This window comes from Schistocerca cancellata, chromosome 5, assembly GCF_023864275.1.
Source record: "Schistocerca cancellata isolate TAMUIC-IGC-003103 chromosome 5, iqSchCanc2.1, whole genome shotgun sequence".
Classification (NCBI taxonomy): Eukaryota; Metazoa; Arthropoda; class Insecta; order Orthoptera; family Acrididae; genus Schistocerca; species Schistocerca cancellata.
In genome coordinates this window covers 20,088,508-20,106,985 of record NC_064630.1, presented here as the reverse complement: position 1 = coordinate 20,106,985, position 18,478 = coordinate 20,088,508, and the positions used below count along the sequence as shown (strand labels likewise).

Below are 18,478 nucleotides of genomic sequence, written 5' to 3'. Positions count from 1 at the left end.
CGACCTGGGACCGGACCGCAGCGACGCACGGATGCACGCCAAGACCGTAGGATCCTACGCAGTGCCGTAGGGGACCGCACCGCCACTTCCCAGCAAATTAGGGACACTGTTGCTCCTGGGGTATCGGCGAGGACCATTCGCAACCGTCTCCATGAAGCTGGGCTACGGTCCCGCACACCGTTAGGCCGTCTTCCGCTCACGCCCCAACATCGTGCAGCCCGCCTCCAGTGGTGTCGCGACAGGCGTGAATGGAGGGACGAATGGAGACCTGTCGTCTTCAGCGATGAGAGTCGCTTCTGACTTGGTGCCAATGATGGTCGTATGCGTGTTTGGCGCCGTGCAGGTGAGCGCCACAATCAGGACTGCATACGACCGAGGCACACAGGGCCAACACCCGGCATCATGGTGTGGGGAGCGATCTCCTACACTGGCCGTACACCACTGGTGATCGTCGAGGGGACACTGAATAGTGCACGGTACATCCAAACCGTCATCGAACCCATCGTTCTACCATTCCTAGACCGGCAAAGGAACTTGCTGTTCCAACAGGACAATGCACGTCCGCATGTATCCCGTGCCACCCAACGTGCTCTAGAAGGTGTAAGTCAACTACCCTGGCCAGCAAGATCTCCGGATCTGTCCCCCATTGAGCATGTTTGGGACTGGATGAAGCGTCGTCTCACGCGGTCTGCACGTCCAGCATGAACGCTGGTCCAACTGAGGCGCCAGGTGGAAATGGCATGGCAAGCCGTTCCACAGGACTACATCCAGCATCTCTACGATCGTCTCCATGGGAGAATAGCAGCCTGCATTGCTGCGAAAGGTGGATATACACTGTACTAGTGCCGACATTGTGCATGCTCTGTTGCGTGTGTCTATGTGCCTGTGGTTCTGTCAGTGTGATCATGTGATGTATCTGACCCCAGGAATGTGTCAATAAAGTTTCCCCTTCCTGGGACAATGAATTCACGGTGTTCTTATTTCAATTTCCAGGAGTGTAGTTTTGTTCTATTCTTTGCCACAACTACTGTGACCTATTGTTAGTTTTAACTATTTCTTGCAGATATAAATTAAGAAAAATTTCCTCAATTAATATCACACAAGCAGTCCAACATTATTGGGAGCCAGCAATTTATATAACAACAGTGTCTTTTGACTTCCCCAATCTTTTCATTCACAGTGGGACCCACAAAAAAATATCTGAAAGTTCAGTTATTTAGTGAAAGTAAAAACAAAGAGCTCAGTATCTGTTTACATTTGACCGCAGTCTTAAATTGTAGCAGAAGTGATTACATGTAAAGTATTGGATGCAACTAGATTTAAAATGTTTGTGGTTCATACCTTTTGATGATGTGCTGCCAACAATGGTGGTGCTAACTTCCATATCATCTTTCATACGGCCTGTATCAACAACAATAACATTGGAGCCTGTGACTCCTTGACCATAAGTGCCAAGACGGTTATGGCCAACAGCTCCATTTCCTGATAATGGAGCTGCAACTATTGTAGAGGTCGCTGGTGGTGAATGTCCAGCCACAGAGTTGGGAACATTTTCACTCATCTTCTGGCCAGTCTTTCGTTGAATAGCAATAACTGGTCCATCAACCTTAGTGATAGTAATGCCAGGTGGCAGCTTAAGGTTTTCAAGACTGAAGGATTGTGATCCATTGTCATTGTTAGTTGCTGAATTTGAAACAGTCTGGTCTGACCTCACAGTCTTACTTGCAGTGCGAGAAATGTTCACAGTTGGTGAAGTATCCACAGAACAATTATCCCAAGAAAATCTATCAGAACAACTATTTTCACCAGCAATAAGTGCGACAGAAGATGCAATATTTTTATTAGATGTGTTTTTACAGGTGTTTTCAGATGAACTTCCAGATATTTTGTCTGGAACATTTTTAGAAACTGTATCTGCAGCCCGATTACTAGAAGTGTTGTTTCGACTTGTGCCATTCGAGTTACAGTTTCCTTTGTTTTTCTTCTTCTTTCCACTTGAGCTAGTACTGTTGCTGTTACTGTTGCCACTGTTACCACCGATTTTGCTATTGCTGTTCTGGCCTGTGCTATTTTTACTGTTCAAGCTGTTGTTTGCCGAATTTTTATTAACATTATTGTTAGTACCGCCTGTTTTATTGTTACTGGAAGCAGTCTTGCCATTAACACTGGACTTATTTTTAGAGTTCTGTGCAAGATTTTCTTGATTTGTCTGCCGTGTAGTCTCCTGCGACTGGCAAACTGAAACACACAAAAAACATTTGATTAGATACTCAATAAAAGATAACACCTCACACACTTTGTATGTCATAAATTGGCTTTTAATATGAAATCTGGTAGAGATGTGAAAACTGAATGGACATTACAAATCTGGCATTCACTGCCACATCTGTACACCCAAGTTAAACATGGATATTTCAGAGCTCACCGTGGCTCACTTAGCTACTATCTCTCCTACGCTTTTGAGAAGACTAGTGGTCCCCAGCCTGCCACCTAAACAGTGGACAACTTGCACAGAAAGTAAGAATAATTGTGAGCCACAATGTTCTTAGGTCTCAAACTGGACAAAAATTTTAACCAGAATCAAAGACAACTGAGCAAAAAATATTTATAGCCTAACTTTGCAACAGAAACATCAAACAAGGCTAGAGTGACATTAAATCAATTGCCACGTGTAAAATAATTTGAGCAAATATAAGAGATACGTGAAGAGAAGTGGTTAACCTCACGAAGTTTCATGTTATTCACTGTTTAGAAATTTCCAGCACAATATTATAAATGTCTAAAAATCTGATTTTATTACACAATAAAACTGAGAATCCCTGAATTCCCAACACAAGCAAAATTTTAAAGTTTCCTCCTTTTTAATCATTTATGCCCAGGCAGTGTAGTATTTGTGAATCCAAATAATGAATATCTGGAAATAATTATTGATGCTAAATTAGGAAACAACAAGTGAATAAACATAGAACTCAGTTCTGTAATGATGCCTCTTTGGTGGAAAAGTGTAATCAGTCTGTGCAATATGTATCAAACAACAATGACAATGCTCCATTAAGTTTCAGGAATGCAGCCGCATGAATTCTGCTTCTTCTTCTAATATTTCGGCTGTATACCTTTCAGCCATCTTCAGAGAGAGCCGTACGACTGATGCTCCAGCGCTCGCTCCATCCTTTTAAACTCGCGGACCGCGCCACTGTGCATGCGGCCACAGATAAACAAGGCGCCAGTGATGTTAATCGGCGGCAAAGACGTACAATATGCATGAGTTACGTCTGTGGCTGCGCATTCGATCCATGCTGGGAGGTCGATGTATTACTGGGAGCTGAACTGTAGCGACGTCTTTGTAAGTTCAATATTGAAAGTGCCGGATTCCATGATTTATCTAATGTGAAACCGCTGTCTCTATTAATTAAATTCTTCGTCAAGCGGATTTCAATGGCCTCTTTTACTATGGAGTCCCAGAAAGATGAAACAGAAGTCAGAATTTCGACATTTTCATATACCATAGAGTGACCAGAATCAATACAATGCTCTGCCACAGCCGATTTACTGGGTTGTAAGAGCCGAGTGTACCTGCAATGTTCCGTACACCTCTCTTGCACTGTACGATTCGTTTGTCTGATATATGAAAGGCCACATTCACATGGTATCTTGTAAACTCCAGGCTTGCGGAGTAGTAAGTCATCTTTAACGGAACCCAGGAGTGCAGCCGTCTTCGCCGGTGGACGAAAAATCGCTTTTACTTTATGTTTAGTGAGGATCCGTCCTATTTTGGATGAAAGGCTTCCCACATACGGCAGGAAAGCCATGGATTTAAATGTTTCCTAGTCATTTTCTGCATTCCTTACGGACACCTTAGGTTTTATTTGTAGTGCCTTACGTATCTGTTGTGGAGAATACCCGTTGTCCTCAAAAACTCTCTTCAGATGTAAAAGTTCGTCTTTTAAACTACTTTCATCAGATATGACGTACGTAGTGCAGTCCTCTCTGCCACAGATATATCGCTTCTTTGTGGGCGAGCCTTCATAACAGCTCGACAAGTTTCGCATCTTATTTCATCTGCAGAATCCGTAGAGAGTGGTCAAACAGCTTCTTCAACGGCACTGATGAATGCAGGTATAGGCAAAACTTTTGGCGTGGGTGCAAAATTCAGTCCTTTGCTTAAGACCATCATCGTAGCATCATCCAAATCTCTACCCGTCATATTAATGACAGAGTGTCGAATGATACTTGCTGTGGAGATGGCTCAAGTCGGCTGTTGCAGTCTGTCTTGATGTTGCTACCTCACGAACCCAGTAGCGACAACCACATACTTTTTATTTAATAACGACTTTTTTGAACAGACTGACGGTGTTGCCATGGGTAGTCCTTTGTCACCCTTGGTGGCAAATTTATTTATGGAGGACTTTGAGGAGAAGGCCCTGGAGTCTGCTAGTTTGAAGCCTACAGTTTTTTGGAGGTACGTTGATGATACCTTTGTAGTGTGGCCCCATGGCGAGGACAAATTGCAGGACTTCGTAAACCATCTGAATTCCACCCATGGACAAATTCAGTTTACAATGGAAGTGGAAAAGGAGGGATGTCTTCCATTTTTGGATGTCTCGGTTCGGCGCAAAGACGATGGCACTTTGGGTCATGCAGTATATCGGAAACCGACCCATACCGACTTATATTTACATGCAAATAGTTGTCACCATCCTTCGCAGACGAGTAGTGTTCTAAGAACTTTGGTACACCGAGCACACGTCATATCTGATGAAAGTAGTTTAAAAGACGAACTTTTACATCTGAAGAGAGTTTTTGAGGACAACGGGTATTCTCCACAACAGATACGTAAGGCACTACAAATAAAACCTAAGGTGTCCGTAAGGAAAGCAGAAAATGACGAGGAAACATTTAAATCCATGGCTTTCCTGCCGTATGTGGGAAGCCTTTCATCCAAAATAGGACGGATCCTCACTAAACATAAAGTAAAAGCGATTTTTCGTCCACCGGCGAAGACGGCTGCACTCCTGGGTTCCGTTAAAGATGACTTACTACTCCGCAAGCCTGGAGTTTACAAGATACCATGTGAATGTGGCCTTTCATATATCGGACAAACGAATCGTACAGTGCAAGAGAGGTGTACAGAACATTGCAGGTACACTCGGCTCTTACAACCCAGTAAATCGGCTGTGGCAGAGCATTGTATTGATTCTGGTCACTCTATGGTATATGAAAATGTCGAAATTCTGATTTCTGTTTCATCTTTCTGAGACTCCGTAGTAAAAGAGGCCATTGAAATCCGCTTGACGAAGAATTTAATTAATAGAGACAGCGGTTTCACATTAGATAAATCATGGAATCCGGCACTTTCAATATTGAACTTACAAAGACGTCGCTACAGTTCAGCTCCCAGTAACACATCGACCTCCCAGCATGGATCGAATGCGCAGCCACAGACGTAACTCATGCATATTGTACGTCTTTGCCGCCGATTAACATCACTGGCGCCTTGTTTATCTGTGGCCGCATGCGCAGTGGCGCGGTCCGCGAGTTTAAAAGGATGGAGCGAGCGCTGGAGCGTCAGTCGTACGGCTCTCTCTGAAGATGGCTGAAAGGTATACAGCCAAAATATTAGAAGAAGAAGCAGAATTCATGCGGCTGCATTCCCGAAACTTAATGGAGCAGTCTTTGCGCCGCGAAAACCTGAAAATTCACAACAATGACAATGCTTGAAGGAGATAGCTTTGCATTTAATTACTGACTGTATTTGCTATTAACATACTGCACTGGTTATAGGTCCATGTTTACAAAATATTTGTATTTCAATGAAAGTTATTAATTTAAGAATTTTATCTTACTAAGCAATTAGTCATGTTGCATATCATCAGATTTGTGAATCAGCCCCCAACCCCAAAATAAAGATCAACAAACTGATTTATACAATGGTGTAATAGAACATATTAAGAGAAAACAAAACAATATCTAACAGAGGATGTAAAAGTAGGAGGATGAGGATAGGAGGAGGACATGAAAAAAGAAGTATTATTACAGTAAAGATTACATAACGAGTTTCCACAGATTTTTGCGAAGTAAATGACTATCTGTTCTATTATTTGCCAGCCAATATTAGTCTCTTATAACACAGTCCTTGTGCAACCAACATGGTTATCTTAAACAAAAGTCAGTTGCCTTGTTCTAAGAACATGAACAAAACACAGGAAGAAACAGGATAAGAGAAGAATGAAAGAGGAGGAGAAGACAAAAGACGGGGAGGAGGAGGAGGAGGAGGAGGAGGAGGAAAAGCTGGGGGTGGGGTGAGAAGGGAACATATGGCAAAAGGAAGCAGTTGAGGGTAGGTATTGCAAGACAAAGGGCAAGGGTAATGGTAAGGTGGAGAAGAAGCACAAGATGGGATAGGGTAGTGTAATATATATTCGGAGGGCTAGGAAGGAGAAAATGTGGTGGTCATTAGTTATGATTTTAACATCACATCAAAAGTTTAAAAATGCAAAAGTGGAAAAGGCTGAAACCTTAATAACACACTAAATGATCACTAACTAGAAATTAAAAAAAAGGAGATGTATAATGGTGAAGACAACGAATTAAAAAAATGTGAAAGATTAATTTGACATAATGGCATACAAAGTTAACGGAAGTTTAATGACTACATAAACAATAGCAGGGACTGTGAAACATAAAAGCCACAATTATCCCTAAACTATTAATAAAAATACTTCTTCAGTAAATCAATAACAGTCTAAAACAAGGCAGCAAACAGGTCCAAATACATAATACTTCTAATAGCTACACTGAAAACAATCAGCAAGCAGAGGAAAATATGTATATAAATGTTTAAAGAAGTATTTTGTATTCAAGGTGCCTTGTGGCCTTCATATGATTGTTAAATGACTTTTTATTTGTATATATAGGCAAGGCTGCTTGTTTTAAAGTTATGGATTCACAGACAGACATTCATCCATGCAGCCTCCAAACACCAACATCAAAATTTTAATTAATTTTAAACTGGCTCCACTACAGTGTAATAAAACTTGTGTAACTAGTGTCAACCAGATACCTTTAAGCAGAAAAATGAAATATTGTTGTGGTCTTCAGTCTGAAGACTGGTTTGAGGCAGCTCTCTATGCTGGTCTATCCAGTGCAAGGCCTCTTCATCTCTGCATAACTACTGCAACCCACATTTGTTTGAACCCACTTCTTGTATTCAAGCCTTGGTCTCCCTCTGCAATTTTTGCTCGCCACACTTCCCACCTATATCAAAACAACAATCCCTTGATGCCTTAGAATGTTTCCTATCAATCTATCCCTTCTTAAAGAGGGCACATTGAGTTGTGGGCAGGTGCAGGTACAATAAAAAACGGTTCCACATTGGGTTTTTGGCCAAAACACACGCACACACACACACACACACACACACACACACACACACACACACACAAGCAGGCATACCTCACATACACATGACCCACTATCTCTGACCACTACACCCAGAATGCAACTCTTGCATTGAACAAAAGCAGCAAACCAGAGCGGAGCAGTGAAGGGGGAGGAATAGCAGGGTACAGGTGGGGAGAGAGAAGAGTGCTGTATAGCGGAGTGGGTAGGGACCAGACGGCAGCAGGACAAGACAGCCACACACAATGTATGGAGGCTGTGGGGGAGGAGGAAGTAGAGGAACAAGAAAGGGGAAACGATCAGTAGGTCTGCTGGCAGGGAGTGACACACAATGAGGGTGAGGGACACGAACGAATTGGGAGGAGGTGATAGGACAGAGGGGCAGAAACTGTTGTGTGAAGGGTGTGGGGACAATAGGTCATTGTAGGTTGAAGCCAGGATAATTTTGGGAGCATAGAATGCCTTATAAGGGTGATTCCTATCTGCACAGTTAAGAAAAGCTGGGAAATCAAGCATATTATGTTCAGCTGCAAATTGTGCCACGGGTGGTCCATTTGCTCTTGGCCAAGGTTTGGCAGTTGCCTTTCTTTCTTGTGGACAACTGGTTGGTAGTGATACCAATATAAGTAGTTGTACAGTTATTGCAGAAGAGCTCATGTATGACATGGCTGCTTTCACATAATCCCTGGCCTCTGCTGGGGTAGGATACCCTTGTGACAGGCTAACTGCCAAAGAATAGATCACCCCAAATTTCACAGTATACCAAAGCAAACAAACGAGCATTTTTGAGAACTTTCGTAAGTTACCACTGTCCTGTGCATATCTGATTTGTAGTAAACTGGTGTTTATGATTTAGTAACTGTAGCAGATATTGTAATTAACATACTGTGTTACATTAACTTTCTCTTAAAGAGAAGTATACCCTACACTCATCATAAATTAACTCTATTTTCAAGTTTCCTAACAACTATAATTAACCCCAAAAAGTTTTAGGAAACTAGTAATTTTCAGCACAAGTTTCTTTGTTGCCTTAACAGAAATCTTGTTTTGTGTATTTACTTCAATTCCTATACGTAATTAGTAATTTTTTAACTCAACAGATTAAACGATAATCAGCAGGCTTAGTTTAAATTATTTGTTCACTGTCCTGTAATACATTGCACCAGCCAAAATGCAGCCCCACTGTGAATGCTGTTCGGAAGCACTTATAAATTGCCCTGAGTACTGCCATATGATTTGCAGCTGCTGTGAATCGGTGTGTTGGAAGAGCTCTCAAGAGCCTTGTATCTGTGATACCTGTACCAAAGGTACCTCAAGTACTATCCCCTCCTGTGGATCTTGTCTCCTATGCCAGAAGTACAGAATCTGTCATTACTCATCCACTTGACTGCAAGTGGTGTATCAATTGTAGATATAGACATCCTGTACAGGATGGACAGGGACTATGGAGGACTCAGGATGTGTTGTCTTTCAGGAGGTGCTGTCTTCCACTGAAACTGAGCCAGTGGGACTCACTTCACCTGTTTTGGGGAAACCTGTTTTGTCTGGTGTCCAGAGGACGCAAATGCAAAAGGGCAGCGGTCCATTAATCATCGGCAGTTCAAACATAAGGCAAATCATGGTAACACATGGAGAAATGGCAGCTGGGAACATGAAAGGACACCAGGTACACTCAGTGTGTATGCCTGGGGCTTCATTCAACATGTTGAAGAGGCTATTCCAGCAGCTACTGAGGGAACAACAACCAACTGCAAATCGTGGCGCATGTCGGAACAAATGGTGCCTGTCGTCTGCGCTCCGATGTCATTCTTGGGTCATTTCATTTCAGCGACTTGCAAGAAGGTTGAGAAAACCAGCCTTGAGCAAGGAGTTTCCACGAAGCTCACAATCTGCAGCATTGTCCCTAAAACTGATCGTGGTCTTTTGGTTCCGAGTCAAGCGGAGGAACTGAACCAGAGACTTCGAAAGTTCTGTCACAAGGTAGGCAGCGACTTCCTCGACTTGCACCATAGGGCTAAGAAGTGTACACGTAGCTGACTGCGTGTGGGGTGCACACAAGGGTTTTCTTTTAGACTACATGACTCTCCATCCAGTCCAGATAATGATAGCTGTAAGAAACCCAGAAGTATCAGTGTAAGATAAAAAGAAATGCCTTCCACAGGTGAAAAGATTAAAATTCTAGTGGTTATCTGCTAAAGCATTCACAACAAAGTGCCAGAATTTGAAGTGCTCTTGAAAAGCACTGAAGCTCACAAAATATCATGTACAGAAAGCTCGTTTAAATCTGAAATTGATAGCATTGAGATTTTGGGGGGAAATGTAATAGTACATAGGAAAATTGGAAATGGAGATGGTGTATCTGTCACAGTTGACAAGAAACTGAAATCCACTGAGATAGAAATTGAAGTTGCATGTGAGACTGCTTGGGAAAGACTCAGTAACAGTAGTGGTCATAAAATGGTAACTGTGTCCTTCCATCATCCACCAAACTCATACACTCCTGGAAATGGAAAAAAGAACACATTGACACCGGTGTGTCAGACCCACCATACTTGCTCCGGACACTGCGAGAGGGCTGTACAAGCAATGATCACACGCACGGCACAGCGGACACACCAGGAACCGCGGTGTTGGCCGTCGAATGGCGCTAGCTGCGCAGCATTTGTGCACCGCCGCCGTCAGTGTCAGCCAGTTTGCCGTGGCATACGGAGCTCCATCGCAGTCTTTAACACTGGTAGCATACCACTACAGCGTGGACGTGAACCGTATGTGCAGTTGACGGACTTTGAGCGAGGGCGTATAGTGGGCATGCGGGAGGCCGGGTGGACGTACCGCCGAATTGCTCAACACGTGGGGCATGAGGTCTCCACAGTACATCGATGTTGTCGCCAGTGGTCGGCGGAAGGTGCACGTGCCCATCGACCTGGGACCGGACCGCAGCAACGCCAATACCGTAGGATCCTACGCAGTGCCGTAGGGGACCGCACCGCCACTTCCCAGCAAATTAGGGACACTGTTGCTCCTGGGGTATCGGCGAGGACCATTCGCAACTGTCTCCATGAAGCTGGGCTACGGTCCTGCACACCGTTAGGCCGTCTTCCGCTCACGCCCCAACATCGTGCAGCCCGCCTCCAGTGGTGTCGCGACAGGCGTGAATGGAGGGACGAATGGAGACGTGTCGTCTTCAGCGATGAGAGTCGCTTCTGCCTTGGTGCCAATGATGGTCGTATGCGTGTTTGGCGCCGTGCAGGTGAGCGCCACAATCAGGACTGCATACGACCGAGGCACACAGGGCCAACACCCGGCATCATGGTGTGGGGAGCGATCTCCTACACTGGCCGTACACCACTGGTGATCGTCGAGGGGACACTGAATAGTGCACGGTACATCCAAACCGTCATCGAACCCATCGTTCTACCATTCCTAGACCGGCAAGGGAACTTGCTGTTCCAACAGGACAATGCACGTCCGCATGTATCCCGTGCCACCCAACGTGCTCTAGAAGGTGTAAGTCAACTACCCTGGCCAGCAAGATCTCCGGATCTGTCCCCCATTGAGTATGTTTGGGACTGGATGAAGCGTCGTCTCACGCGGTCTGCACGTCCAGCACGAACGCTGGTCCAACTGAGGTACCAGGTGGAAATGGCATGGCAAGCCGTTCCACAGGACTACATCCAGCATCTCTACGATCGTCTCCATGGGAGAATAGCAGCCTGCATTGCTGCGAAAGGTGGATATACACTGTACTAGTGCCGACATTGTGCATGCTCTGTTGCGTGTGTCTATGTGCCTGTGGTTCTGTCAGTGTGATCATGTGATGTATCTGACCCCAGGAATGTGTCAATAAAGTTTCCCCTTCCTGGGACAATGAATTCACGGTGTTCTTATTTCAATTTCCAGGAGTGTATCCTAATATAACCAGAAACTGCAGAGAAAATCTCAGTTCACTCAGTTCCCTAATCATATCGTAATCATTGGTGGAGACTTTAATAATCCAACAATTAATTGGAAAAACTGCATTGTTTTTAGTGGTAGGCATGGTAAGCATACTGTGAAACATTACTAAATGTCTTCTCTGAAAACTACCTAGAATAGATGGTTAGGAACCCCACTCATAATGGAAATCTACTGAATCTAATGGCAACAAACAGACCTGACCTCTCTGAGGATGTACACATCGAAACCGATATCAGTGATGATGATGCTGCTGCTGTGCGAACAATGATTACCAAAGTACAAGCAACAACTAAAGCAAGCAGAAAGTTCAGTAAAGTAAATGAAAAATTAGCAGTGTGATATCTCAATCAGGAACATGACTAGTAAGTGGTACAATGACATATATCCTCTGCTGTTCATTTCAGAGTGGTTTGCAAGGTCTAGATGTAGATGTGCAGGGCATCATAGGGGTGAGGAGGAAATTGATTCAAGGGACAGGTTCTGGGAAGGATCTAAGCTTTAAGCAAGAATTGGAGGGTGTATTGCTGTTCTGGGATCAGATCACTAAGGCAGAGTTTATAGATGGAGTCAGACAATCGGCAGAGGCTTTTGTCAGGTAGTCACTTTGATTCATAATTACAGTGGTGGAACCTTTGTCTGCAGGTAAGACGATTTGGTCAGGACCTGTTTTGAGGCTGTGTATGGCTGTCCTTTCTTCTGCTAAAAGGATGGTGTTCTTAGAAAGGGACCTGCGGAAAGGACGGTGAGGGTGAGTTGGAGGTAAGGAATTCCCCACCCCCACAACCTCCCAATGCTGTGCCTGGCAGCCTTTTCCTGCTACCATCTAATTCTCACAAACTCCACCAGAAAATGCTCTTCTCTCCCCCAACCTGTACCCTGCTATCCTTTCCCCTTCCCCCATACCATTTCTTTCGAGACTGCTGCTTACATTCAGAGATAGCCAATGTGTGTGTGTGTGTGTGTGTGTGTGTGTGTGTGTGTGTTTCTGATTAATTTTTTGGGTGAAAGTTCAATGTGTAACAGTCTTTTCATTCTGCCTGTTTGCAACTCAATTTGTCATCTTTACACCAAGTAGCAATCTACGCTTTTCATAATATTGCTGATATTCCAACCTGAACTTTCGGTTAGTTAATCTATCCCTTTTTGTAGTCCATGGCCATGGCATGTGGGCCATAAATTTCTTTTCTCCCCAATTTGTTTCAGTACCTCCTCAGTGCTTACGGAATCTACTGATCTAATCTACAGTGTTTTTCTACAGTACACTTTTCAAAAGCTTCTATTCTCTTCTTGTCTGAACTGCTTATTGCCCACATTTCACTTCCATGTACAATTACACTGTAAATGAATATGTACTTTCCACAGATGTAGAAAATTATGAAATCAACAATTTTATTATTGGGAAACAGAGCTCTGCCATTAATCATTCTTTTACAATCCCATTAAAGTTCTGTAGTTACAGGTAATGCGCTTAGATACTACAAAAAGTTAGCTGTGATGCATGGTTGCTAGGTAAAAGAGTATGGGTCTTACATCTTATTTGATAGGGCATAAGAGCAGTACTTCTTGTTAGACTTTTTACATCTGGGATTAAAAAAGAAAAAGCGCAATCATGTTACGTTAAGTCCGGGCATGTATGTGCAAGAAGTTAACAAATGAAGCATGCAAGCTGCACAAAATATACAATCTGTTAATGAAGATCACCGGACTCCAGTCCTCACCAAATTTGGAAGACCTACCAACATTCACTTTCCTATATGTAGCTCTTCTTCATGGAGGAGCTAAACACTTAAGAGTTTTTTTTTTTTTTTGTCAGAGGTTGGTGTTCATTTTCCTGGAGTAATCCCTAACCCATTCTGAGTAAACTACAAGTTTGGTATAATTTATGAACAATGAAGCTTATCACTGCTAGGTTTGTTAGTGTTCACTGCTGGATCTATGGCACTCAAAAAGTTGTCACTAAATTAATGCAAAATAAATGTGATTAAAATGAGAAACTAAAAACTATACAGAAAAAAACTTAAGCTACAACTTGAATCATTCCCCCTCATATTTACTCACATTCACTCACACAATCATAGCTATTATAAATAAGGTAAAACCACAAAATAGTCTGTTCTAAAACCTGGACAGAAATACAAGAAGAAAAAAAATTTCAGTGAAGTATGACTGGCTAACCAGTTACAAAAAGCTTGCATACGCCTGCTATTCTGACGACACACAAAAGTCTACTGACATATAATTTCAGAAACAGTTTTCACATTTCACACAATCTTAAAGGTTGTGCCACACTTGTTTAATCATCAGTAAAAACAGGAGCTGATTAGATAGTAAATTAAGCCTCTAACCGGCTGTTTTAATATAAAATAGCATCTGTTAAAGTGTGATATGATGAAATGTGTTGCAATACAAGCACAGCATGCTGACAGGGCCTCTTGCTGGACCCAGAAGCCAAAAATCTTTACAGAGTGCCCTGTATATGCTCAAGAGAGATTGACTCCATTTTCCCTGAATGAACCTGACCTGTCCAAGTAGTTGCCTTTACCTGATGCACCTTTTGATACTTCATTCGGGGTCACTTTTGTTTCTACTGATACAATCATGACCACTGTACTACAACAGTGCTGTGACGGCATGTCAACAGAAAGCAAATACAGCTGTGGAATTTTTTGAACACTTTCTTGGTGACTGCACATCTCAACATGCCTACTATCAAGGGCCCACATTCATGTTTCTTACACAAGATGGCCCTCCCCATGAACCATGGACCTTGCCGTTGGTGGGGAGGCTTGCGTGCCTCAGCGATACAGATAGCCGTACCGTAGGTACAACCACAACGGAGGGGTATCTGTTGAGAGGCCAGACAAACGTGTGGTTCCTGAAAAGGGGCAGCAGCCTTTTCAGTAGTTGCAAGGGCAACAGTCTGGAAGATTGACTGATCTGGCCTTGTAACAATAACCAAAACGGCCTTGCTGTGCTGGTACTGCGAACGGCTGAAAGCAAGGGGAAACTACGGCCGTAATTTTTCCCGAGGGCATGCAGCTTTACTGTACGATTAAATGATGATGGCGTCCTCTTCGGTAAAATATTCCGGAGGTAAAATAGTCCCCCATTCGGATCTCCGGGCGAAGACTACTCAAGAGGATGTCGTTATCAGGAGAAAGAAAACTGGCGTTCTACGGATCGGAGCGTGGAATGTCAGATCCCTTAATCGGGCAGGTAGGTTAGAAAATTTAAAAAGGGAAATGGATAGGTTAAAGTTAGATATAGTGGGAATTAGTGAAGTTCGGTGGCAGGAGGAACAAGACTTCTGGTCAGGTGACTACAGGGTTATAAACACAAAGTCAAATAGGGGTAATGGAGGAGTAGGTTTAATAATGAATAGGAAAATAGGAATGCGAGTAAGCTACTACAAACAGCATAGTGAACGCATTATTGTGGCCAAGATAGATACGAAGCCCACACCTACTACAGTAGTACAAGTTTATATGCCAACTAGCTCTGCAGATGACGAAGAAATTGAAGAAATGTATGATGAAATAAAAGAAATTATTCAGATAGTGAAGGGAGATGAAAATTTAATAGTCATGGGTGACTGGAATTCGAGTGTAGGAAAAGGGAGAGAAGGAAACGTAGTAGGTGAATATGGATTGGGGCTAAGAAATGAAAGAGGAAGCCGCCTGGTAGAATTTTGCACAGAGCAAAACTTAATCATAGCTAACACTTGGTTTAAGAATCATGATAGAAGGTTGTATACATGGAAGAACCCTGGAGATACTAAAAGGTATCAGATAGATTATATAATGGTAAGACAGAGATTTAGGAACCAGGTTTTAAATTGTAAGACATTTCCAGGGGCAGATGTGGACTCTGACCACAATCTATTGGCTATGACCTGTAGATTAAAACTGAAGAAACTACAAAAAGATGGGAATTTAAGGAGATGGGACCTGGATAAACTGAAAGAACCAGAGGTTGTACAGAGTTTCAGGGAGAGCATAAGGGAACAATTGACAGGAATGGGGGAAAGAAATACAGTAGAAGAAGAATGGGTAGCTTTGAGGGATGAAGTAGTGAAGGCAGCAGAGGATCAAGTAGGTAAAAAGACGAGGGCTAGTAGAAATCCTTGTGTAACAGAAGAAATATTGAATTTAATTGATGAAAGGAGAAAATATAAAAATGCAGTAAATGAAGCAGGCAAAAAAGAATATAAACGTCTCAAAAATGAGATCGACAGGAAGTGCAAAATGGCTAAGCAGGGATGGCTAGAGGACAAATGTAAGGATGTACAGGCTTATCTCACTAGGGGTAAGATAGATACTGCCTACAGGAAAATTAAAGAGACCTTTGGAGATAAGAGAACCACTTGTATGAACATCAAGAGCTCAGATGGAAACCCAGTTCTAAGCAAAGAAGGGAAAGCAGAAAGGTGGAAGGAGTATATAGAGGGTCTATACAAGGGCAATGCACTTGAGGATAATATTATGGAAATGGAAGAGGATGTAGATGAAGATGAAATGGGAGATACGAGACTGTGTGAAGAGTTTGACAGAGCACTGAAAGACCTGAGTCGAAACAAGGCCCCCGGAGTAGACAACATTCCATTGGAACTACTGACGGCCTTGAGAGAGCCAGTCCTGACAAAACTCTACCATCTGGTGAGCAAGATGTATGAAACAGGCGAAATACCCTCAGACTTCAAGAAGAATATAATAATTTCAATCCCAAAGAAAGCAGTTGTTGACAGATGTGAAAATTACCGAACAATCAGCTTAATAAGCCACAGCTGCAAAGTACTAACACGAATTCTTTACAGACGAATGGAAAAACTAGTAGAAGCCGACCTCGGGGAAGATCAGTTTGGATTCCGTAGAAATACTGGAACACGTGAGGCAATACTGACCTTACGACTTGTCTTAGAAGAAAGATTAAGGAAAGTCAAACCTACGTTTCTAGCATTTTTGGACTTAGAGAAAGCTTTTGACAATGTTGACTGGAATACTCTATTTCAAATTCTAAAGGTGGCAGGGGTAAAATACAGGGAGCGAAAGGCTATATACAATTTGTACAGAAACCAGATGGCAGTTATAAGAGTCGAGGGACATGAAAGGGAAGCAGTGGTTGGGAAGGGAGTAAGACAGGGTTGTAGCCTCTCCCCGATGTTATTCAATCTGTATATTGAGCAAGCAGTAAAGGAAACAAAAGAAAAATTTGGAGTAGGTATTAAAATCCATGGAGAAGAAATAAAGACTTTGAGGTTCGCCGATGACATTGTAATTCTGTCAGAGACAGCAAAGGACTTGGAAGAGCAGTTGAACGGAATGGATGGTGTCTTGAAGGGAGGATATAAGATGAACATCAACAAAAGCAAAACGAGGATAATGGAATGTAGTCGAATTAAGTCGGGTGATGCTGAGGGAATTAGATTAGAAAATGAGACACTTAAAGTAGTAAAGGAGTTTTGCTATTTGGGGAGCAAAATAACTGATGATGGTCGAAGTAGAGAGGATATAAAATGTAGACTGGCAATGGCAAGGAAAGCGTTTCTGAAGAAGAGAAATTTGTTAACATCGAGTATAGATTTAAGTGTCAGGAAGTCATTTCTGAAAGTATTTGTATGGAGTGTAGCCATGTATGGAAGTGAAACATGGACGGTAAATAGTTTGGACAAGAAGAGAATAGAAGCTTTCGAAATGTGGTGCTACAGAAGAATGCTGAAGATTAGATGGGTAGATCACATAACTAATGAGGAAGTATTGAATAGGATTGGGGAGAAGAGAAGTTTGTGGCACAACTTGACCAGAAGAAGGGATCGGTTGGTAGGGTATGTTCTGAGGCATCAAGGGATCACCAATTTAGTATTGGAGGGCAGCGTGGAGGGTAAAAATCGTAGGGGGAGACCAAGAGATGAATACACTAAGCAGATTCAGAAGGATGTAGGTTGCAGTAGGTACTGGGAGATGAAGAAGCTTGCACAGGATAGAGTAGCATGGAGAGCTGCATCAAACCAGTCTCAGGACTGAAGACCACAACAACAACAACAACAACACACAAGATGGCAGCAAGCAGCACTACAGCCACATTACAAGCAGCTAACCAGTTGAGCATTAATAAATTAATATTATCGATTCATGCCAATAACTGAGTACTATACTAAGAAATACCCTATAATGTTATATTTCTCACTTGGCAGCAAGTGTTTATGGTTCTTGCCACTAAAGATAACCTTAATTGTACCCATGTTCTATACAATTGACAGAAGGAGGATATCTAGTCTTGTATATTATTTATGGCATTTGAAAATGAATTTTAATAGAAAGCTTGAGACTGAATTTAGCACCTCGGACAGTGACCATGACTGTGATATTACATTATTGGATAGCAAAACTGACTACAGTTTGTGAGAAGATTGTCATGTACTACCTAGTTGAATGAAATAGAAACATCTACTCTACAACCAACAGCTCCTCCCAGATTCCCATTCTCACGACAACAGGAAAAACCCATAACAAAAATGTAACATCTATCAAATGATCATGTATGTATATGCACCACTGGGCATGCTTTCTAAAACAAATCAAGACACACTACCATTAAAATTCATTTTTAAATTTTAAGAACATACATGTAAATGGTCAAATGAGTATCTACATTACCAAGAGACTATGCTGGAACCCAGTACCAGATGCAGTTGCCTATCTAATGGCTTCCAGAGGCAACAAAAATTTGATTTTCAATATTTAAAAGCTGTCATAATCTACTCATTAAAAGGTATAACCTTATGCTAAAAGTTTTATGCAACAAGACAACTACATGACTAGGAACTGTGTGTTTGTCTTGACTCAGCATATCTAACAGTGCGCAAATACCTAGACTTTATTCATACATTATTTGAGAATGAGAGCACTTTGCAATCGCCAACAAACTTTACACATTTCAAACCATTATTTTTTCAAGCTGCCCCCAAACCCCTTCCCACACCCCAAAACACAAAATGATGAAAGGAAAAAAGTTTATCACTTATTGTATTTTCGCTATACATACAGTCACATTTCAGCATCAGAGATGATGTTTTAATTTATTACTTCTTTACTACTCACTCTATTTGCAACACAGTTTACAGACA

At 42.4% G+C, this 18,478-nt stretch overlaps 1 protein-coding gene across 3 annotated transcripts in view; it reads right to left on the bottom strand.

Annotated features, from left to right (window-relative positions):
- Positions 1-18,478, bottom strand: part of LOC126187359 (uncharacterized) — a 262,249-nt gene that overhangs the window by 46,885 nt on the left and 196,886 nt on the right. For all 3 annotated transcript variants that reach the window (XM_049928392.1, XM_049928394.1, XM_049928395.1), the window contains exon 17: positions 1,342-2,238. In XM_049928392.1, the coding sequence (XP_049784349.1) occupies positions 1,342-2,238 (897 nt within the window). The remainder of the gene's footprint in view (positions 1-1,341; positions 2,239-18,478) is intronic.